We start from the raw sequence: 24,642 nt of genomic DNA, 5'->3' as shown, positions 1-24,642 counted from the left end.
AATGACACCTACAACATTATGTAATTGTGAGGAATAAAAGGATAAGTCATATTAAAGGTTTAGCATAGTGTCCATCATCTATTAACACTTCAGCAAATGTACACTATTTTTAATATATGTGTATTTGCACACTTAAAATTATCCTGTAGTGTAGTTACGACGTTACTTATGAAATAAGGAATGTTTTTTCATTTTTAAAATTTTTATTTATTTATTTATTTTTACAGAGACAGAGAGTGAGTCAGAGAGAGGGATAGACAGGGACAGACAGACAGGAATGGAGAGAGATGAGAAGCATCAATCATTAGTTTTTCATTGCGCATTGCAACACCTTAGTTGTTCACTGATTGCTTCTCATATATGCCTTGACTGCGGGCCTTCAGCAGACCAAGTAACCCCTTGCTGGAGCCAGTGACCTTGGGTCCAAGCCAGTGAGCTTTTTGCTCAAACCAGATGAGCCTGCGCTCAAGCTGGCGACCTCGGGGTCTTGAACCTGGGTCCTCCGCATCCCAGTCCGACGCTCTATCCACTGCGCCACCGCCTGGTCAGGCTTTTTTCATTTTTAAAATGCAAGAACTTTAAGATGAAAAACAGTGAAATCTATGGGGGAAAAATGACATATCTTGGTTTTTTAAAAAGGTAGATGAAGAACATTTCAAAGCTCCCAGTGAACAGATTATATATATCATGGTATACAGTTTTAAAATGATTAGGAAACCTAACATTGAAAATAAAATTTGATTATTTATGTCATTTATTTCTTTGTCTTTGGATAGATTTTAGACCAAATCCTGATGAACTCTAAAATTTTCAAACATTGTAGTACAGATATTTCTCTGACATTATTTAAACATAGTATAAAAATATTTTTCAATATAATAACTAGAAGAGCAATAAAGGACTCAAAAATATTTAAACTATTTTTAACTTTAAAGAAAAATTGGAAATTATGTTTAAAAGTGAATACTTAGTTTTTAAGTAGGTTTAGTAGTTGTGGGAATTACTGAATTTCTAAGTCTATTCTCTAAAACTATGTCTAGTCACGAATCTCATACTGACTTATGAAAACTTTCTAAATAAGGCTGAGGTTAGAAATCCATATATTCAGCTAAAGATTTTTTTTTATCAGCAATGTAATTGAAACTTGACACTGAGTTAAAAGTCTGCAGCAAGCTGACAGATGAAAAAGTAGATATCAAAGGTAAGAAAACCAGAATTTAGGAACCAAATACAGTTGACAATAGGTGTATCAAACTGTGTTAAAATTCATTGGAATTTTTTACCTTCTTAAGAAGTTTTATCAGTCTCACTGAGAAGCCACACAAGATAGAAAGCTGCATAGCAAGAACCAGTAAGAGAACCAGTGTGCCTGTTTTAAAATGAAAACACAACACAGACATGCAATTTTAAAGCTCTACAGAGATTATCCAGTAGAACTCTATACATCCCCCCACCCCCTACATCACTTTCTTAGGTATATCCAAACCCAGAGTTGAATATTGTCCTGAATCTCCAAGAGTGTTTTTCTTCCCCAAACGATACCCCTGGTGAAGAAGAAATGTAGTGGTAAGAAGCAGGGAGGACAGAACTGCACTCTTGTCATTCTTTCGGGCCCTCTATAGGAGCTGCAAAAGAATTTATGGTAGAAAGAACTAGGGTGGAACATCTTAATTTGCCTAGAGAAATTATTTTAAAACAGATAAAGCAAAACAATTAAAATATCATTTTCAATTTAGCTCAACGTAGGAAGAACTCTTTGGTTTTAACCTGGATTGAAAATATTATAAGAATTGAATTAATCCAGATAAAACACTCAGCACAGTCCTTGGAACCTAGAAAACACCCCCAAAATACTAATTAATTTTATAACTGTAGTAATAATTAGGCTTTCATTTGAGTGCTATCAACAAAAGCAGCAACAGCTTAAGCTACTAATAAAAATTAGTCATTTTGGGGTTAACTCAGAATCAGGCACTGAGCTGTGTTTTATAGATTCTCTTATTTATTCCTACAGATTATCTCAATTCTACAACCAGAGAACCTGGGACATAAAGGAGTTCAGAAATATTCTAAACGCTATACAGCTGTTAATACAATGATTTATAACAGAATTCCTAAAACAGTTTGGTGAAAGAAAGATAGTACTGTGTTGCAGACCCACTGATAAGAGTTTGAGTCCCAAACCTGCTCTTTGTAAATTAAGATTCCTGCTGCAGCAGCCATACCTGTCAGATTAAGAGGGCGAACTACAAATTATTTAAAGTTCCTTCTAGTTCTATCTTGTGCCTCCACAGTTAAGGCTAAACGTAAAAAAGTCCCACCGTTATTTGAGGAATTTTAAAAATTATTTTTTGGTTTATCCAGTTAAGGTATAGGTACTTTCTAATTTTAAGAAAGATTATCACAATGAAATGTCCACAGTCATGGAAATGAAATATCTCTTCCATCTGTATATTCTATTGTTTCCTATATTGGACAAGTAAATCAACCAAATTTAGGGGCATTGGTTAATATACTCCTGACTTTTTGTTTACAAGGTAGCAGGGGAAATCTCTATGTTATGATAGCAATTTGGGAAAGACTGTAATTATTACAATCTCCCATATATATCGATATATATATCGATTTACGACCTATGCAATTTACGACCAATTTTACGACCACAATTGCTAGTCACGACTGCTCTGTGTCTGGCAGCACAAGCATTGCCCAGCTGGGCATAGGACAGTGCGGACCAGCTTTCAGCAACATTACCATCTCTGTGTGCACCATTTCAACTGTTATCCCAGACTCGGTACAACAATTTGTGTTTTGTGTCTTGGATACTTTTCATCAAACCCCTTCCAAGATGTCTACCAAGAGGAAATTGTCATTGCAAATATTAAACCAGTTGTACTGGTAATGCAGTGTTTTACTTAAACCTGATGAATGTAAAAATAAGAAACAAAATGGTGTAGAGATGATACAAATGGCATAAAATGAACAAAAATTATGATATATAACAATGAAAGAAAATTATGATAAAATATGACTTAAAGATTTTTAAAACATCATTTCACAGTATTGTACATATAGCCTAATCAACTTACAACCAAATAGTGTTATAACTGGTCTGTCGGAACCAATTGTGGTTGTTAAGTCAAGCACTGTGGTCGTTAAGTCAAGCACTAGCTGTATGTGTGTGTGTGTGTATGTGTGTGTGTGTGTGTGTGTGTGTGTGTGTATGTATGTATATTAGACTGAGGTGATCTCATACCCTGGCCTAGTTACCAGATGGATTCACAGAGATGCCTGGTTGCTGTACTGCAGGAGAGTTATGGCAGGAAGTTCAATTTTTTTCGGTCAATAGCTTTTACCCCTACTACCTTACTAAACTATCCTAATTTAGCACACTGAAGAGCATTTGGGGTAATTTTTTTTACCTACAATTTGTAGCATTTTTGTTTGGTTTCATAAACTTAATTTCAATCCACACTAACCATTTATACTCTCTAGTGAGAAAATGTGTACAGGAAGGGAACTAGCTTTTTCTCACCCATATCTCCTATGATTTTCTCAAGATGTCCTAGATAAACATATATTCTGAAATATTTAAGAATAATGCGGAGTGACATCATGGAAATGGCGCTGTGAGCAGCGCGTCTGACAGATCTCCCCAAAATCTCAACAAATTTAACAACTAGAAACAGAAAAATTTATCCTCGGAGCATTCCGGAGTTCCACACAAACTGAAAACGAAAGGACTGTTATCACTTGAATCTGAGAGACGAGGGTGTGGAGGAAGCTAACTACCGCAGCGACGTTCATTCAAGCCGCGGAGGGAGTGCGCCTGTGTGCTATCAACAAGACCACCCTCAGATGCCAATAAGAAAGAGGAAATCGAATATTATGGATACAAAAGATAGAGAGGTAACACAAATAGATGTGGAAAAATCTATGGAGAAGAGAATTAACATATTGGAAGCCTTGGAGCTAAATGACAGAGAATTTAAAATAGAAATCTTAAAAATACTCAGAGATATACAAGAAAACACAGAAAGGCAATTTAGGGAGCTCAGAAAACAACTCAATGAACACAAAGAATATATTACCAAGGAAATTGAAACTATAAAAACAAATCAAACAGAAATAAAAAACTCAATTCACAAGCTGAAAAACGAGGTAACAAGCTTAGCTAACAGAACAGCCCAGATAAAAGATAGGATAAGTGAAATAGAAGACAAGCAACTTGAGGCACAACAAAGAGAAGAAGAAAGAGACTCAAAAATAATAAAAAACTAGAAAGCCCTACAGGAATTGTCTGACTCCATCAGAAAGAATAACATAAGAATAATAGGTATATCAGAGGGAGAAGAGAAAGAAAATGGAATGGAGAATATACTCAAACAAATAATAGACGAGAACTTCCCAAGCCTGTGGAAAGAACTAAAGCCTCAAATTCAAGAAGCAAACAGAACACCGAGTTTTCTTAACCACAGCAAACCCACTCAAAGGCACATCATAATAAAGATGACACAAACCAATGACAAAGAAAAAATTCTCAAGGCAGCCAGGGAAAAGAAGAGTACAACATATAAAGGAAGGCCTATTAGATTACCATCAGATTTCTCAGCAGAAACTCTACAAGCTAGAAGAGAGTGGACCCCAATATTTAAAGCCCTGAAAGAGAAACTTTCAGCCAAGAATACTATACCCAGCAAAGCTATCCTTCAAGTACGAAGGAGATATAAAAACATTCACAAATACAGAAAAGATGAGAGAATTTATCAGCAGAAAGCCCCCACTCCAGGAAATACTAAAGGGTGTTTTCCAACCAGATTCAAAGAACAAAAGAAAACAAAACCACAAGTAACAGCTCCACCAAGAACACAATAAAACCAAACTTAAACTGTGACAACAAAAGAAAAAAAAGGGGGGAGAGGATGGAGATTAACAGTAGCAAAGGACGATGAAGTGCAGAAATACTCATAAGATAGGGTACTACAATGAATATGGTATATACCCTTTTCATTACTTAATGGTAACCACCCTTAAAAAACCACCACAAAAACACTTGACGTAAAAAAGGTAGCAACAGAGGAAAGAAGTATGGAACACAAACAAACAAAAACAAATGATAGAAAAACAAAAGAGAAGAATCAAACTAGATACAAAACTAACAGAAAGCAATTTATAAAATGGCAGTAGGGAACCCACACGTGTCAATAATTACACTAAATGTAAATGGATTAAACTTACCAATAAAAAGACACAGAGTAGCAGAATGGATTAAAAAAGAAAATCCAACTATATGCTGCCTACAAGAAACACATCTAAGCAACAAGGATAAAAACAAATTCAAAGTGAAAGGCTGGAAAACAATACTCCAAGCAAACAACACCCAAAAAAAAGCAGGCGTAGCAATACTCATATCTAATAATGCTGACTACAAGACAGAAAAAGTACTCAGAGACAAAAATGGTCATAATGATTAAGGGGAAGTTGAATCAAGAAGACATAACAATCCTTAATATATATGCACCAAACCAAGGAGCACCAAAGTATATAAGACAGCTACTTATTGACCTTAAAACAAAAACTAACAAAAATACAATCATATTTGGAGAACTCAATACACCGCTGACGGCTCTAGATTGGTCATCCAAACAGAGAATCAATAAAGATATAGTGGCCTTAAACGAAATACTACAACACCTGGATATGATAGACATCTACAGGACACTTCATCCCAAAGCGACAGAGTATACATTTTTCTCTAGTGTACATGGAACATTCTCAAGAATTGACCATATGTTGGGCCACAAAGACAATATCAGTAAATTTAGAAAAATTGAATTTGTACCAAGCATGTTCTCTGATCATAAAGCCTTGAAACTAGAATTCAACTGCAAAAAAGAGGGGGAAAACCCACAAAAATGTGGAAACTAAACAACATACTTCTAAAAAATGAATGGGTCAAAGAAGAAATAAGCGCAGAGATCAAAAGATATATACAGACAAATGAAAATGAAAATATGACATATCAGAATCTCTGGGATGCAGCAAAAGCAGTAATAAGAGATAAGTTCATATCACTTCAGGCCTATATGAACAAACAAGAGAGAACCCAAGTAAACCACTTAACTTCACACCTTAAGGAACTAGAAAAAGAAGAACAAAGACAACCCAAAACCAGCCGAAGAAAGGAGATAATAAAAATCAGAGCAGAAATAAATGAAATAGAGAACAGAAAAACTATAGAAAAAATCAATAAAACAAGGAGCTGGTTCTTTGAAAAGATCAGCAAAATTGACAAACCCTTGGCAAGACTCACCAAGGAAAAAAGGCACAGGACTCAAATAAATAAAATCCAAAATGAAAGAGGAGAGATCACCACAGACATCATAGATATACAAAGAAATATTGTAGAATACTGAAAAATTACATGCCACCAAATACAACAATCTAGAAGAAATGGATAAATTCCTAGAACAATACAACCTTCCTAGACTGAGTCATGAAGAAGCAGAAAGCCTAAACAGACCAATCAGCAGGGAGGAAATAGAAAAAACTATTAAAAACCTCCCCAAAAATAAAAGTCCAGGCCCAGACGGTTATACTAGTGAATTCTATCAAACATTCAAAGAAGACTTGGTTCCTATTCTACTCAAAGTCTTCCAAAAAATTGAAGAAGAAGCAATACTTCCAAACACATTTTATGAGGCCAACATAACCCTCATACCAAAACCTGGCAAGGATGGCACAAAGAAAGAAAACTACAGACCAATATCTCTAATGAATACAGATGCTAAAATACTAAACAAAATACTGGCAAACCGAATACAACAACATATTAAAAAAATAATACATCATGATCAAGTGGGATTCATCCCAGAATCTCAAGGATGGTTCAACATACGTAAAACGGTTAACGTAATACACCATATCAACAAAACAAAGAACAAAAACCACATGATCTTATCAATAGATGCAGAAAAGGCTTTCGATAAAATACAACACAATTTTATGTTTAAGACTCTCAACAAAATGGGTATAGAAGGAAAATATCTCAACATGATAAAGGCCATATATGATAAACCATCAGCCAATATCATATTAAATGACATAAAACTGAGGAATGTCCTCCTTAAATCAGGAACACGACAGGGTTGTCCACTCTCTCCACTCTTATTTAACGTGGTGCTAGAAGTTCTGGCCAGAGCAATCAGACAAGACAAAGAAATAAAAGGCATCCATATCGGAAAAGAAGAAGTAAAGTTATCACTTTTTGCTGATGATATGATCCTATACATCGAAAACCCGAAGGACTCCACAAAAAGATTATTAGAAACAATAAACCAATACAGTAAGGTCGCAGGATACAAAATTAACATACAAAAGTCCATAGCCTTTCTATATGCCAACAATGAAATATTAGAAAACGAACTCAAAAAAATAATCCCCTTCACGACTGCAACAAAAAAATAAAATACCTAGGAAAAAACATAACAAAGAATGTAAAGGACCTATATAACGAAAACTACAAGGCATTGTTAAGAGAAATAGAAAAAGACACAATGAGATGGAAAAATATTCCTTGTTCTTGGATAGGAAGAATAAATATAATTAAAATGGCCATATTACCCAAAGCAATATATAAATTTAATACAATTCCCATCAAAATTCCTATTAAATTTTTTAAAGAAATGGAACAAAAAATCATCAGATTTATATGGAACTATAAAAACCCCCGAATAGCCAAAACAATCCTAAGGAAAAAGAATGCAGCTGGGGGCATTACAATACCTGACTTTAAACTATATTATAGGGCCACAATAATCAAAACAGCATGGTATTGGCAGAAAAATAGACACTCAGACCAATGGGACAGAATAGAAAGCCCAGAAATAAAACCACATATATATGGTCAAATAATCTTTGATAAGGGGGCCAACAACACAAAATGGAGAAAAGAAAGCCTCTTCAACAAATGGTGTTCGGAAAACTGGAAAGCCACATGCAAAAGAATGAAACTCGACTACAGTCTGTCCCCGTGTACTAAAATTAATTCAAAATGGATCAAAGACCTAAATATAAGACCAGAAACAATAAAGTACATAGAAGAAGACATATGTACTAAACTCATGGACCTGGGTTTTAAAGAACATTTTATGAACTTGACTCCAATGGCAAGAGAAGTGAAGGCAAAGATAAATGAATGGGACTACATCAGAATAAAAAGTTTTTGCTCAGCAAGAGAAACTGATATCAAAATAAACAGACAGCCAACTAAATGGGAAATGTTATTTTCAAACCACAGCTCAGATAAGGGCCTAATATCCAAAATTTACAAAGAACTCATAAAACTCAACAACAAACAAACAAACAATCCAATACAAAAATGGGAAGAGGACATGAACAGACACTTCTCCCAGGAAGAGATACAAATGGCCAACAGATATATGAAAAGATGCTCAGCTTCATTAGTTATTAGAGAAATGCAAATCAAAACTACAATGAGATACCACCTCACCCCTGTTAGATTAGCTGTTATCAACAAGACGGATAATAGCAAATGTTGGAGAGGCTGCAGAGAAAAGGGAACTCTCATCCACTGTTGGTGGGACTGTAAAGTAGTACAACCATTATGGAAGAAAGTATGGTGGTTCCTCAAAAAACTGCAAATAGAACTACCTTATGACCCAGCAATCCCTCTACTGGGTATATACCCCAAAACCTCAGAAACATTGATATGTAAAGACACATGTAGCCCCATGTTCATTGCAGCATTGTTCACAGTGGCCAAGACGTGGAAACAACCAAAAAGCCCTTCAGTAGAAGACTGGATAAAGAAGATGTGGCACATATACACTATGGAATACTACTCAGCCATAAGAAATGATGACATCAGATCATTTACAGCAAAATGGTGGGATCTTGATAACATTATACGGAGTGAAATAAGTAAATCAGAAAAAAACAAGAACTACATGATTCCATACATTGATGGAACATAAAAATGAGACTAAGAGACATGGACAAGAGTGTGGTGGTTACCAGGGGTGGGGGGAGGGAGGACATAGGAGGGAGGGAGAGAGTTAGGGGGAGGGGGAGGGGCACAGAGAACTAGATAGAGGGTCACGGAGGACAATCTGACTATGGGCGAGGGGTATGCAACATAATTTAATGACAAGATAACCTAGACATGTTTTCTTTGAATATATGTACCCTGATTTATTAATGTCATCCCATTAACATTAATAAAAATTTATTTTTAATAAAAGAGAATAATGCAGTGTGTTTTTATGTCAGTGAACATTTAATAAATCTTGTAGTAAGTTTAACAGTCAACCAGTATACATACATATTTAAATATACATAAGTACTTTTACTCATCTATTTCAAGTCTTTCTGAGAGTCAGATTGTCTCAGTGAATAGAATGAAAACAATGCTTTTGTTCTGAATTATTATAATACATGTTTTGGCTATTAAACAAAATATAAGTATGCCAAGTGTTTTTTTTTAATTGTGAAAATTGTGTGGTATATATGTAAATAAACACGAAAGAAAGGGTTGGATTTCTTAGAGATTAATATTTCTTTAGAAAATATTCCTTGCCTGACCAGGCAGTGGTGCAGTAGATAGAGCATTGGACTGGGACATAGAGGAGCCAGGTTCAAAACCCCCAGGTAGCTAGCTTGAGTGTAGGCTCACCAGCTTGAGCACAAGGTTTTTGACTTGAGCGTAGGATCATAGAAATGACACCATGGTCACTGGCTTGAGCCCAAAGGTCACTCACTGGCTTGAAGCCCAAGATCACTGGCTTAAGCCCAAGGTCACCAGCTTCAGCAAGGGGTCACTCACTCTGCTATAGTCCTTGGTCAAGGCAAATATGATAAAGCAAGAACTGAACAACTAAGGAGACTAAGGAGCCACAACAAAGAATTATTGCTTCTCATCTCTCTCCCTTCCTGTCTGTCCCTATCTGTCCCTCTCTCTGTTTCTGTCACAAAAAGTAAAATAAATATATCTTGTCTTAACTGTTTTTGTTGGCTAATTGAATTTTTGTTATGGTCTTGATGTTTTAAAGCAAGTTAACCAAGTTGCTGTCAGTAAGAGTCAACAAAAATAAGGATTGCTGTTGTTTTCTTAGTAGAAACTGGAAGTCACAGTTGGTACTTTCTCCAGTTTTCCCCGTTCAGGTCACCTGACTTTTCAACTAGAAGGTTTAATCTTATTCTAATACTGGGAGCAATTTCTGCCACCAGTTAGGGGTTCACTTATTAATTCTTAGTGAATCTCATTTACCCTAGACTAGATCATTTGACTTCTCCATTGAGATACAGTCTTTCCTGAAGCCCTGAGTTAGCATATGGAGAAAACTCTTAGATCATTATTTGTTGCTCATATGGCTTCCAAATTCCTGTCATCAAATTCTCTGACTCAGTTCTTCAACCTCAAGACTGGTCTTTCAATAATTCATGCCCAAATTATGACCAAGCTTTTTACATAGTGTATACTAAGTAACATATTTTACCTACCTTGGCAAACTTACCCTTCAGCCCTTATTTTATCTAAGTGGGTATGCTTTCTTTCAAAGTCCTGACACCCAGCTCTTCTTCATCACTGTTGCCTTCAAGAAATCTCATGATAACTGGAAGAAATATCATGACTCATGCATGAGTTCCATGTTATAATTAATTTGTGTCCATAAGTATGAAACACTTTCACTGCTATGAATTTAAAGAGCCTTGACTAAGGATGTATGTATGAACTTTCTATCCAGGCTTTTAAAGTATTGGTATAAGTTTTGCTTTTGTACTTACTAGACCTGGTACTTAGATCAAATAATTTAAATTGTGTAAGCTTTAATTTGCTTCTTTGATAAAGTAAATCTAAAATACTTTGACTTCTGCTTCTATTCATGGAGGATTGGTATCTGTAAGACTCACCCTTTGCTATAATGATCAGAAAACTGAACAAATATAAAACAGTGATCACATTGTTAAGAAACAAATAAGTACATAAGGCTTGAGAAAAGAGAAAAATAGCCTTATAATACCCGTATTTCTGCCTGGAGACAATCTTTTGGACCAAGGTGCATGGAGTAACAGTCCAAACAGAACATCAGAGTCTTTAAATGTCATAGTTGAGGAGACAAGGATTTGAGTTTAGAGAGACCAAGGTAGCTAGAATTTGTGGGGTAGATTGCCAGAAACACACAGAAGGAAATACACAAAGAGCTCTAGACATCTGTGTAGGTGCTTCCCTGGGAATTTTGTTTCAGTAACAATCTTCAGAGAGAGAGAGAGAGAGAGAAAGAGAGAGAGGGCAACTCTTTCTTGATTTACAAGCACTTTTTGTAATAGGCTTGCTAAGAAAAGGATCTCTTTATTTAAAGAGAGCATCATGTTTACTGAGGACTTCTAGTGTAGAGAACAGTTATGGTAACAAGGAGAAAGTCCTTTGTCAGGTGATACTATCCTGAATTTTCCCTAGATGATGACTAGTTCTCTCAAGCAATCATTTACTAAAACAAATGCTTTATATTGGGCTTTTACTTATAGCTTTAAGATTAAGCAAGAAATGCATTGGTATCACCTTTGAAGACATGGAGCTATAGATTTTGGCATGTGTGAGATACTCATATGTATTCAGATCTTCTTTGTTAAATGAATTATTTTCTTTTACTTCAAAATGTTTGCACTAGTACTAATTATTAGTTACATTCTTTGCCAACAGTAGTATATATTTTTTTCTTTCAGGGTTTGAACTTGAAAAGACTGGAGGCAGTACAAGGAGGGAGAGAGGTAAGAAAGTCTAAAGAGAGGGAGAGGGAGGAAGAGGAAGTGGTTCCAGTGTTGCAGTGATTTGGTTGGTGAAGGTGGCATGACGATAATGATGATGGTGATGACAATGGCAATGGAAATGTGGTGAGAGGAATTTTGTGTACACATATCTCATTTACTCTACCAGTCCACAGTTCACACATATTAATGTAAGTGTATTATTTGTGCTTGTTTCTGTGAAACTGAAGAAAAAAAACTGTTTTTGTCTGGTTAGGGTGGCTTTTTCTGATAAAGTGGACTTTTACAGTAGTCGGGCTGACTAGAAAGGGCATAAAATAAACAAACAAATGCATGCAATATTTTCAATGATTTGTTGAAAAATTATCAAAATTCTAACAATGGAAACATTTTATGACATCTGGGATTCTTTACTCTCCTATCCAAGGCTATTGGTATATGCTACTAGGCTGCTCTACATTATCGATAGCATGAAGTTGCTCTGGTAAGACTAGTGATTTTAAAACATTATTTATTGTCTGTCCCAGATGTTTTATACAGAAGGGTGCATTTTAATAGTGATAAACAAAATACCATATTGTATACATGATGTAATTATTATTTTCTAATTCTGATGTGCATAATTAATCATGGTAATAATTCCTCTTGGCCCTGGCTGGTTAGCTCAATGGTAAAGCATCGACCCAGTGTGTGGAAGTTCTGGGTTTGATTCCCAGTCAGGGCACAAAGGATTAACGACCATCCTCTTCTCCTCTCCTCCCCCTCCCCTTCTCTTTTCCTTTCCTGAAGCCATGGCTCTATTGATTTGAGGACATTGGCCCCAGGTGCTAAGGTTGGCTCTGTGGACCCTCAGCCTCAGGTGCTAAGAATACCTTGGTTTTGAGTTTGGGCCCCAGATGAGCAGAAAATCAATCCCAGATGGGGTTTCTGAGTGTATCCTAGTCAGGAGACATGTGGGAGTCTCTCTCTGTATCTCCCCTCTTCTCACTTAAATTAAAAAAAAAAATCTTCCCTTGTTAAATGTATAAATGTTGTAATGTTACTCTGTGATTTAAGTTGTTGGAAGTGGGAGAAAGGTTACAATTTTAATTCCATAAATACATATTTCTTATTGTCCAAAAGGTAATTTTATATTTTGGTGATATTACATACCATCTGGGGGTGGGGTAAAGATATGTTGTCTTACAAAATAAGTAAGTTAATCTTACCCCTTCCCCATCTGTGACTTCTCTTTCTGTAAAAATAGTTTTCCTCTGGATATGTGATGGTTTCCTCTTCTTTCATCGCTGTTACAATTTCCAGTCCTGTGTTTTTTAGTATTTAGGCTTTTAGTTCCTTGTAAACTTGTCTTTTAGGCCCTCTTCCCATTTATTTGCTATTTTCCATTCAGATGAAACTGTTCCTTTTGAGGGACACATAGTAGTCAATTCACATTGGCAGAAGAGCTAAGGCAGATAAATCTTTAGATACTTTTCACATTCACATTGTAGGAGAGCAAGGTAATAAGGACGTGGTCATCAGTGCAGCAGACTGGGGAAAAACGTCCTCTGTAAGGAAGACCTCAGGGCCATTTATAGTTTTGTGAGCGTAACTACTTTTGCTCAGACATGACCAAAATGGATCTACTTAGAGATAGAACTTAATTCATCATCTTCTAAGTGAAAGTACACAGCCAAGCAGTATTGCCACAGTTTATCTCTGCTGATTCAAACCTTTTACTACATACAATTTAGAGTTAGTCTAGCTTTTCACTGCTGTATCCTAGTCCAATAGCAACTATGTGTCCATAGAAAGAAAACCTAAATCCATTTATCTATAAAATGTCATTACTAAATGATAGTATTATTTTTCACTTCTTTTAGTAAGATTTGTCAGTGCTTCATGTTATTTTGAAAAGCCTACTGACTGGCTTTAGTTGAAAAGAGTGTTAAATTTTATCACTTATTTTGTCATTTCCTCTGATTTTATTTTTATTTTAAATGCACTTATGGATAAATAATATGATAATAATGTGTTTTAAATAAAAAATATATTTGAAACTATTTTATGGTTTGTGTGAAGGTCAAAATTTTAATAACCTACCATTTAATATATACATTAACATTAAGGGGGCAAACTTTGATTCAGACCTTCTCTCTGAGGTTAGTGGAATAAATGTGAAAAAGTTAAGATCACCAAATTAATAATAGCCTAGTAATGTCTTTTTTCACTTGACACCCTCAATTCAGGAATAAAAAATTAAATATCAAGTATTAGAGTTCAAAAAAACCATTTAATTTTCTCTCTGGGCAAGACTGGGTTATATGTGTATGTTTCTTTTCTACCTAACACTCACCTTAGATTTTCTGATGATTATAAAGCCTAATCTCTTCTATGGTAAGGCACTTTAGGGATCTATCAGACAATTAGGTGAGATATGTTATAAAAACTGTTCTGCCTAATCTCGGTGGCATGTGATCTGCAAACAAAGAGGAAAATTACTACCTTAAGGGCTTCCTGATTCTCTCTTACTTATGAGATCTTACATATATCTTTATGATTTGTATTTACTGTGTTTTATTATATGTGTGCATTATAAATATAAATATTATACCTCTGACTTTGTTAAATTGTGTGGATTTAGAACGTTCTTATTCAAGACATTGTCTTAGAATTTCCCAACATACTACAATTGTGATAGATAGAGATTTAATAACAATGATTACTTTTTAAGATGAATTAATTTATCTAAATTCAAATAAAAAAATTCTCAACAGGTGTTTATGACTGTAATACTAAGGGCCTATTAACAAATATTTATAAAAAGGTTTAAGAAGTGTCATTTAAAATGTTCTATTTACTTATTTGAAATAATGACAACAGAATATGCATGAAAAAATGAAGCAGACTTTCATATGCTATTTAGCTAGGTCGTAAATGCTATTAAAAAGCTAATTGCTAGACAGAAAGGCCAAATTATAATGCTACATGCTGTATAAAAATATAACTTAAGAAGTGATTAAAATATATTACTTCTCTGGAGGAAATAGAGATGAGTAATATCTAAGTTGCTTGTATTATTGTGAAAATTTAAAAATAGATATTAGTTGTATTTTTTAAAGTTACATTACTAATTTTGCATATTTATATATGCAACCTTGTATAAGTTGGTGGGGGGAGCTGATCATAATAGTTAATTACAAGGTTATTTAAAATGGGAAATTAGTGGAATGCTGTGCAAAATGAAATTAATTGATATTTCTATCTGATTATTAGCGAACTTTCTGCCCATATTTAGATCTTGTAGCTCAGAAGAAAACCTCAGTGAAAATTTGTTGGGTCTGATGAATGGATGAATTATTATTTTGTTCTCAAGAAATTTTTATTTTTCCTTACATTGCTTTTATAATTAAACTTAATGAAAATTAAGTTACTACTAGTTTTCTTAAAATATTGTATAGTTTATTTTTATTTTAAATAGTATTATATTTTCCAAAGTACAGTTTTTCATAACTTAATAAGATTCATTGTGTGTGTGTGTGCGTGCAGCTTGTTTTTGTGTTCACACTGATTTTCAGTGGCAAATTTTCTCTATTTCCTCCCTGTCTCAGTAATAGTTGCCCATCCATATTCTGGATATTTTATTTAACAAGTCCAAATACATATAATGTATAACTTTATATCATGGACAAAGAGAACTAATTATTATTGTTGGGTATCTAAATCAGGGTTAAACATTTAATTTTAGATATTGCACATGTGATAAGTTAATGTGGGAGACAATGGTTAATGGGACTTTTGGATTCTGGCCATAAATTCCAGAAGGATAAAGGCATTGGAAATACAGTGCAAGTGTGTAATGATCAAGAATCACTTTTATATAATTGTAAAGCTTAGATCTCTCAAAGTCATGAGCAAATTAAGCAAAATTCTGCTGTAATTTTTCACCTGGAATTCTGAAGGCAAAATTAATATTGGTACATTTGGACATTTTAAATAAATAGTTTTATTCTCTTATAAAACAGATTATGCTTGTGTTTCTCATATATCTTAAACAAAACGAACACTTTAGATAATTTCTAGAAGGATTACTTTAATATACAACCAACAAACATTATAGATACATTCATCCCTTTACTAGAAAAAGCCTGTGCTGTGGTTTAGAACATTTTAGTTGATTATTTTTTACTATGCCAATGATATAAATATAAAAAAAATACCTCTTTTACTTGGGAGATTGCAAGTACATACTAATAGATTTTAATATATATATCATTAGAAAAAGGTGGACATTACAAATTATTAAAATAGCTCATTTATAAATATGTCATTTTCAAGAAAATCCATGTGTATATCTTGCAGTCCATCTGTTTTGTAGTCTAGAATGTTTCACTAATATTCTCTATTAGATTACAATATTTACAATCCTCTATTTTCTTTTCCAAATACCATAAGAAATTATAAATCATATATACTTCTAATATTTAAAAAATATAATTAGAGACATTTGAAAAAAGTAATTGAAAATCTGATGTTAGGCCCTGGCCGGTTGGCTCGGCGGTGGAGCGTGGCCTGGCGTGTGGGGGACCCGGGTTCGATTTCCGGCCAGGGCACATAGGAGAGGCGCCCATTTGCTTCTCCACCCCCCACCCCCTCCTTCCTCTCTGTCTCTCTCCTCCCCTCCCGCAGCCGAGGCTCCGTTGGAGCAGGGATGGCCCCGGCACTGGGTATGGCTCCTTGGCCTCTGCCCCAGGTGCTAGAGTGGCTCTGGTCGCGGCAGAGCAACGCCCTGGAGGGGCAGAGCATTGCCCCCTGGTGGGCAGAGTGTTGCCCCTTGTGGGCGTGCCGAGTGGATCCCGGTAGGGCGCATGCGGGAGTCTGTCTGACTGTCTCTCCCCAGCTTCGGAAAAATACAAAAAAAAAAAAAAAGAAAATCTGATGTTAGCCTGATGTATGGTGGCAAAGTGTTTAGAGTGTCAGCCTTGAGTGCCAAGATCTCAAAACCCAAGGTCATGGGCTCAACTCTAGTGCCATGAATATGATCCCAAGGTCATTAGTTTGAACAAGGTCACCAGTTTGATTCCTGGTTAATGCACATATGAAAAGCCACCTGCGTAAAACTAAGTGGAGCATTAAGTTGATGTTTCTCTTTCTCTCTTCCTTTCCCCGTGCTCCCTCTCTGTCTCTCAAAATGAACAACAAAAAATCAAATGTTTAGTTCAATGCTGTTTTTCCAAACATATTTATATATATTTAAAAGCATTAATTATTTAAAAGAATAGTTCAAGATTTTTTAATTATATAAAGCATCAGTTGAATATGTAATATTCCTAAAGAGAGTAATTCTTTTATTCTGCTAAATAGTGGGTTTTATGTCTTTGCTAATATACTTAGATACTTTTTCATTGTTTATTCCTTGACAATTTATTTATATATGCTTTTGAAGTTGAAAGTCATTTTTAAATTTGATCTCCAAAAGAGAGAAAATTCAAAGAATAATAAGTGATATTTTAGGTTTCAAAATAACTTGTCTTCCTGGAATATTAGCACAAGCATATTTCTAGTGGAACAAAATAAAAATTGCCATTGATTTTTCTCTCCATTATATAATTTAATTAGTATTATTAGACAGATTGTTTTAGGTCTAGATTATTGTTTAAGTTGAGAGAACTCTTTAGTTCTTCTCCCAGGTCCAACAGACCACTGGAGAGAATTACTTTTTAAAGGGATAAAAGAAGAAAAATATGTGAGTTCTAAGATAAGTAGAGCTAAAATGGAAGAAAGTGACTTGTTCTTGGAATTAAGAGTTAACAAAAAGTGTTGATATGCCATTGTTATCTTAAAATTAATATTTTATATACTTTTGAAATTATAGAAGATAATTATACTTCTTTTATAGGTTTGTGCATCAAATATAAAATGTTTATCAAGAAACAAAGCATGATTTCCAGTTACCTTTAGTAATATTTCTACAAACTTACTTCCATTTGCTTGTTTTATTATTCCATATTCCAAATAGATTGAATGTACCTACTTTTGTTCAAAGTTAGCTATCCCATTTTTGTTTGCTGTGAAGTTTTGTAAAATAAACATACTTTATAACCTCAGTGATAACACAGTTTTTTTGGAAAATATATATTGGCTAATATTATATTCTTCTTTGAGATTCTTCTTTTTGTAGCCTGAATTATCCAATGATTTGGTGCCTATGGTTTTCCACTAAGTTGGATTTAATTTACAGTTTGATTTTGAGATCAAGAGACCTTTTAAGGACTCAGTAAAAAATAAAATATCCCTATTTTTTCCCCTTTTCCAAATTGACAGAAATAAAGAAAGCAAATGATGTTGTGCTTATGAATTAGTGTTTAATTGAAAAGATTATGCTTTACAAGACCATAATAATCATTCATGTTTCAAAAGATTGTTGAGAGGATAAAATGAATTATGTGAAAAGCCCTTTGAGCAGTGCCTGCCATACGAGAAGTACCCGAAAAGTGGCAACAATTACTATTACTGTTTTCGTATAATCTGATCTTCTCTCATCTTTTCTTCTGTTAGAGGCAATTTGAGTGTCATCTTGTTGGGAGGGTTTATTGTATACACTGGCTAGCCTATATCATGGTAATCAATGATATCCAATGACCTTTAAAGGACTTTACATTCTAAATTAGTTCTGAGATGACAAATAGGACAATAAATCTATTTGAAATTCTTCACTGAATCTCAAAAATCTTTAATTCCATAATTTCATATGACAGATGAGAGAAAAAAATTACTTACCTATTCTAATTACAATGTTGTTTACTGAGAGCTGTGCATAAGGCCTATTCAGTTTTATGAAATATTTTTCATATCCTTTGTAGACCATTAGCATTCCAAGTGACTATCAAAAAGAAACCAGTTCATTAAGCAGCTCATTAAAGCTGCTTTAGTAAGAAAAACTCTGTTCCTTGGATTATCTAAAATGAGGGGAAAATACAGAAGTACACACCCTTTAATTTTATATCCTTCTTTTGGAAATATTTGACAGATTACAATGATTAAATATTTCTGATTATGGGGCCCTGCCCAGTTGTAGAGCATCAGCCCAGTGTGTGGAAGTCCCAGGTTCAATTCCTGGCCAGAACACACAGGAGAAGTACCCATCTGCTTCTCCATCCTTCCCCCTCTCCCTTGTCTCTAACTCTCACTTCCCTTGTGGCAGCCAAGGCTCCATTAGAGCAAAGTTGACCCGAGTGCTGAGGATGGCTCCATGGCCTCTGCCTCAGGTGCTAGAATGGCTCCGATTGCAGCAGAGCAACGCCCCAGAGGGGCCAGCCTCACCCCCTGGTGGGCATGCCAGGTGGGTCCCAGTCAGTCATATGCGGGAGTCTGTCTGTCTGCTCCCGCCCCCACTTCCCACTTCAGAAAAATACAGAAAAAAATATTTCTGATTATCTACATAGTGACAAAACAATATTCCCCAAGAGAAGAAAAAAAGAGGGAGGACAGAAAAGGAGTAAGAGGTAGCTGGCTTTGGATAAGGCTTTTTTTTTTTGGAAGGAAAAAAAAAGCCTTAAATAGTGGAAATCCACACACACCTGCACAGAGAACTGCACAAAAGAATGTTTACAATATATAGTAATATGAACCTAGAGGGTCAAATAGACTAAGGAGACCATGGAAAATTTTGCTTGGATGATCTCCTATCTTAAGAACCTGACTTAAGATCAGGTGGGGGACTTGACAAACCCTCTAACTCCAAGCAAAATAAAACTAAGTGGAACCACAAAGACAAGATTGAACAAAGTCCTTATACAGTTCACAGAGTACTCAAGGTAAAGTTTGTCTAAAGGAGATCAAGCTGACAAAAACTTTTGAACTCATAGTGCTTGGAGGTAGGCCTCTTCTTATTGACTCACAATGGAGAGTCATGAAAACAGCCAGCCCAACAGGAATGTTGCAAATAAAAGAGCAGGTGTTTTCATCTTGCATAAGTGTTTTCAAATTTGATTAGAATTACTCAAAAGCATTCTCATTCTTAGGAGGCAGAAACTCCACATTTGGGACGTTAACAAAAAGAATTTCAAGTTTAGACCCAATGCAGGGCTTCCCCACTGTAGCTATGACTCCTAAATGGAAGATTTAAGCAGCATCAGAAGGACATATTTCAACTAGATTAGGTTAAGTCAGTCAGTTTGCATAACGGTTTTGATAGAACCTATAATATATCTCTATAACTTTCTACTATTGACCTCACAAAAGACCACAAAGAAGAAAAACTATTGATTAAGCAAAATTAAATTTGTTAGACCTGCTGCAATTAAAACAAAAAAACACACTACACTGACAACGTTTTAGTAGGTCTCTAAACTGTGTTATTAGGGGAGAATATATTAATATAAAGGATACTGAGGTCCAGGCAGGTTGAATTAAAGGCAAGTCTTGGGCCCTGGCCGGTTGGCTCAGCGGTAGAGCATCGGACTGGCATGCAGGGGACCCGGGTTCGATTCCTGGCCAGGGCACATAGGAGAAGCGCCCATTTGCTTCTCCACCCCCCCCTTCCTTCCTCTCTGTCTCTCTCTTCCCCTCCCGCAGCCAAGGCTCCATTGGAGCAAAGATGGCCCGGGCACTGGGGATGGCTCCTTGGCCTCTGCCCCAGGCGCTAGAGTGGCTCTGGTCGCGGCAGAGCGACGCCCCAGAGGGGCAGAGCATCGCCCCCTGGTGGGCAGAGCGTTGCCCCTGGTGGGCATGCCGGGTGGATCCCAGTCAGGCGCATGCGGGAGTCTGTCTGACTGTCTCTCCCCGTTTCCAGCTTCAGAAAAATACAAAAAAATAAACAAAAAAGAAACAACAAAGGCAAGTCTTGGAAGGTAGCTAATAGGGAGAGATCAGGCAGAATTTATGACACTATAGCTTTGCATTGATGTGCACAACAGGAAAATGAATAAGGATTCAGATTTCTGGGTTCTGAAATGCAATGCACTTTTCTCATTTATAAATGTTTTCTTTCAAAAAATATTTTGTTAAAGTAAAGCTTTGTAATTTTAAAGTGGGTGTTACAAAGAAATAAGGAATAAAAAGGATTAAAGTGGAAGGACTTTGTCTTTCTAATCACTATAAATGTAGATAATGTTTTTTTATAAAGAACACAGTAGGTCTTGGCCAATTGGCTCAGTGGTAGAGCATTGGCCTAGCATGTGGTTGTCCTGGGTTTGAGTCCTGGTCAGGTCACACAGGAGAAGTGACCATCTGCTTTTCCACCCCTCCGTTTCCCTCCTCTCTCTCTTTCTTTCTCTCTTCTCCTCTCAAAGCCATGGCTTGGTTGCAGCAAGTTGGCCCCAGGTGCTGAGGATGGCTCCATGGCCTCGCCTCAGATGCTAACATAGCTCGGTTGCCGAGAAACGGAACAGTGAACCCAGATGGGCAGAGCATCACCTGGTAGGGGGCTTGCTGGGTGAATCCTGGTCAGGACACATGCAAGAGTCTGTCCCTCTGCCTTTCCACAGTAGAGGTAGTGTGATTATATCATCCATCATGCTCAAGAGAGAAGCTTTCTTTTTGCCCTTAAGTATTTACTCAGGTGCATCTTTCTTTCTTCAGTAACCTTCAAATTTGGTTACATTTAAATTCCAACAATCAACAGTAAATAAAAGAATAAAATAACATATGTAACACATTTCCTTACCTGCAATTCTCATATCTCAAATGCCTTGAAAACTGATTTTTTTTTTCTCACCAAAGGCAAGCACAAACTCATTTGGTGGTGCATATATGACTTGAACTAATTCTTTCTTTTTCCTACTTAGCATGAACATTTATAATTTTGGCTATGGAAATATCGATATGTTTTTACAGCCTACTGCTTCATATTCTACTGGGTATATTCAAAAGTTATGTTATATGATGTATATTACAGTTTTAAAATTAGAATAAGTCTGAATTGGTGTGGAGGCAGAGACAGACTCCTGCATGTGCCCAGACTGGAGATTCACCTGGCAAGCCCCCTACCAGGCGATGTTATACCATCTGGGCCACTGCTCCATTGCTTTGAAATTCAGCTATTTTAGCACCTGAGGTAAGGCCATGGAGCCATTCTCAGTGCCTGGAGCTAACTTTGCTTGAACCATTCAAGCCATGGCTGTGGGAGAGGAAGAGAGAGAGAGAGAGAGAGATGGGTAAGGAGGGATGGAAAAGCAGATGGTCGCTTCTCCTGCATGTCCTGACCAGAAATCAAACCTGGGACTTCCACATGCAGGGCCACTGCTCTACCACTGAGCCAACCACCAGGGCCCATAAAAAAGTTGAATTAACACTTGGTAAGTGCTTATCACTGTAAGTGCTTTATACATATCATTCATTTAATTCTCACAACAAATTTTGACATTTTTCTGTATATTGTATCATTGTTCATCACCCTAAATCTGCCCTCCTGTCATCACTGTTAATCCTCTCTTGACCCTCTTTTGCCTCCTCACACCACCCTCTCCTTCTGGCTGTCAACACACTGCTATCTATGAGGGTTGTTTGTTTGTTTGTTTTTGCTTAATTCTTTCACCTTTTTCACCCAAGTCCTCAATCTCCTCCCCTCTGACAGCTGTCAGTCTGTTCACTATGAGTCTGTTTCTATCTTGTTTGTTAGTTCATTTTGTTCAATAGATTCCACACTTAAGTGACATTGTATGGTACTTGTCTTTCTCTGACTGGCTTATTTTACTTAGTGTGATACTCTCCAGGTCTATCCATACTATCCCAAAAGGTAAGATTTCCTTCTTTTTTATAGCTGAGTAGTATTCCATTGTATAAATGTACCACAGTTTTGGATCCACTCATCTATTGACAGGCACTTGGACTACTTCCAAATGTTGGCTATCATAAATAACACCACAACAAACTTTTGAAATAGCCATTACAATCATTCTCATTTCAAAGAGGAAAAAAAATCAAAAAGAGTTTAAATAACTTGCTCAAAGACAAAATTAGTATGTGGTGAAGCCAAGGTTTAAGTCTTGGTAATATGACTCCAGAGTAAAACTTCAAGATCACACCATGAATTATAAATCATAGAGAAATGAATGTATTTACTATAGCTGGATATTTAGACTCTTGATGTTCTTCAAGAGACTTATTTTTATTATCTCAATCATCTTTACTTTCTAAACATTTATATTCTATCTCCTTCCCCCTCTCCCCAGCTATCTTTCTGCTTAACTCATCCAAAACCATGACCACAGCTACTAGTTTGTTTTGGCTAGAGATTACTTGATTATGAGGAACAGAAACAAAATCAAAACTCGTGTCATTTTGAAAGTGTCAGGTGCTTCCATTTATAGGAATACTTTTTGATCTTATGGAAAGTGGACAATGATTAGTTCCTTTTTCTCTATTTCTCTGTTTTCTAGTTCTATACCATTCTTCTCTTTGTGCAAAGTAGGTAGTTTCTTTACTGTTTTTTACTTATCCTTGGTTCCCAATGACTATCCCCAATGATGCCCTCAGCTATCTTCTCTATAGCTGGACAATCACTTCAAATTAGAGACAATTTCCCCTAGCTCACATATATGATTCAATCAAGTATATATACGGTAGCAACAGGAACTAGGAAAAGAAAAAAAATATTTTTTCTTTCTTTTCTTGTGTCCTTTTTTTCCCTCGGGTGATGTTCAAATGGTAAAAGCACCATTAAATTTGTGTGAACTGTGGCAGAAGGTTCTCATGACCTAGATGTTCTCCTTAAGAGAGGTGTGGTTAGGAAGGACATACTCTTAGTGACTTTGGCCACCATATTTACTTTCTTTTGTTATCTTTATTTTAATAGGGTTCATGTTAGGAAAATACCAAATTTATCTAAAACACACAGTTTATGCAATTTGATCCTTGCTTAACGCTCAGTCCTCTTCATTAGGTCCTGATCATCATTGCATAGTTAACTTTTCAGTCTGTTATATCTGGAGTAGGGTGTATGTGTGGGGGGCGTGTCTTATCTTCCTCTGATTAAAAACCATATATTATAAAGGGAGACAAATGATGATAATATAGAAAATTAAAACAATTCTGTATGCAGATATCACTGATTCGATATATACATGATGCATTGTATTCTTTAAACCAAATCATTGCCAGTATGTGAATCTTGAACATAACCATGGCCTTTGTCTCTTCTTTGTAAATTAAAGAAAAAGGGATCAGATAATGTTCGGCATAGGAAAATTCATAGTACACTTGCTTGTCCATTTCTACATGGCACCCTGGTTAGACAATCACAAATAAGACCTAGAAGAGTATCCTTGTAAATAGTTGAGAAAAAATATAAAGCCTATTTGAATTTGTATTCTTATTTGTATTTTAAAATGTTAGTTTCAAAATGAGTAAATTAGATATTTAGCAATTTTAACTTATCTACCTAATTATAGCTAATGCCATTGTCAAACCAAACCATGAAAATTGTTATGTAAAAATTAATTGTATTATAAATTTGCTTAATATTCTGGAAGTCTGGAATGTTAGAACTTGAATATATTTGTTGAAACAGATGAAGTCAATTTTAACATCCTGTGCATACTGTATATAACCTGTTGATCAGCTTTTACAAAAAATAGAGAAATAGTTGATCTCTTTCTTGCTTCCAATTGTAGCGTACAAAGACATTGTTGCTTTCTCCTCTAACAGGTTACATGTAATAATATATTGGCTTCAGTTTATTCCTGGAAGTAAAAGTCAGAAAGAATATTGAGAATAAATAGTACCAAGTACAAAAATGTCAAAATTGTACAGAAGTGAAAAACATCAAGGGAAACAAATGATCTTCAAATTTTCCCTGAAAAATGTATTACTAATTTTATTGAATGACTTTTGACAGAATAAAAGAGGTGCTAACCATATTGAAAATTGTTCAAG

The 24,642-nt window shown here is 35.6% G+C and overlaps 1 protein-coding gene across 2 annotated transcripts in view; it reads left to right on the top strand.

Annotated features, from left to right (window-relative positions):
- CCSER1 (coiled-coil serine rich protein 1) overlaps positions 1-24,642 on the top strand; it is a 1,472,832-nt gene that overhangs the window by 1,015,831 nt on the left and 432,359 nt on the right. For both annotated transcript variants that reach the window (XM_066232458.1, XM_066232459.1), the window contains exon 10: positions 11,746-11,790. In XM_066232458.1, the coding sequence (XP_066088555.1) occupies positions 11,746-11,790 (45 nt within the window). The remainder of the gene's footprint in view (positions 1-11,745; positions 11,791-24,642) is intronic.

Source organism: Saccopteryx bilineata, chromosome 5, assembly GCF_036850765.1.
Source record: "Saccopteryx bilineata isolate mSacBil1 chromosome 5, mSacBil1_pri_phased_curated, whole genome shotgun sequence".
In the NCBI taxonomy this organism is placed as follows: domain Eukaryota; kingdom Metazoa; phylum Chordata; class Mammalia; order Chiroptera; family Emballonuridae; genus Saccopteryx; species Saccopteryx bilineata.
The sequence above is the reverse complement of the archived record's forward strand: the minus strand, read 5'-3'. Positions and strand labels throughout refer to the sequence as shown.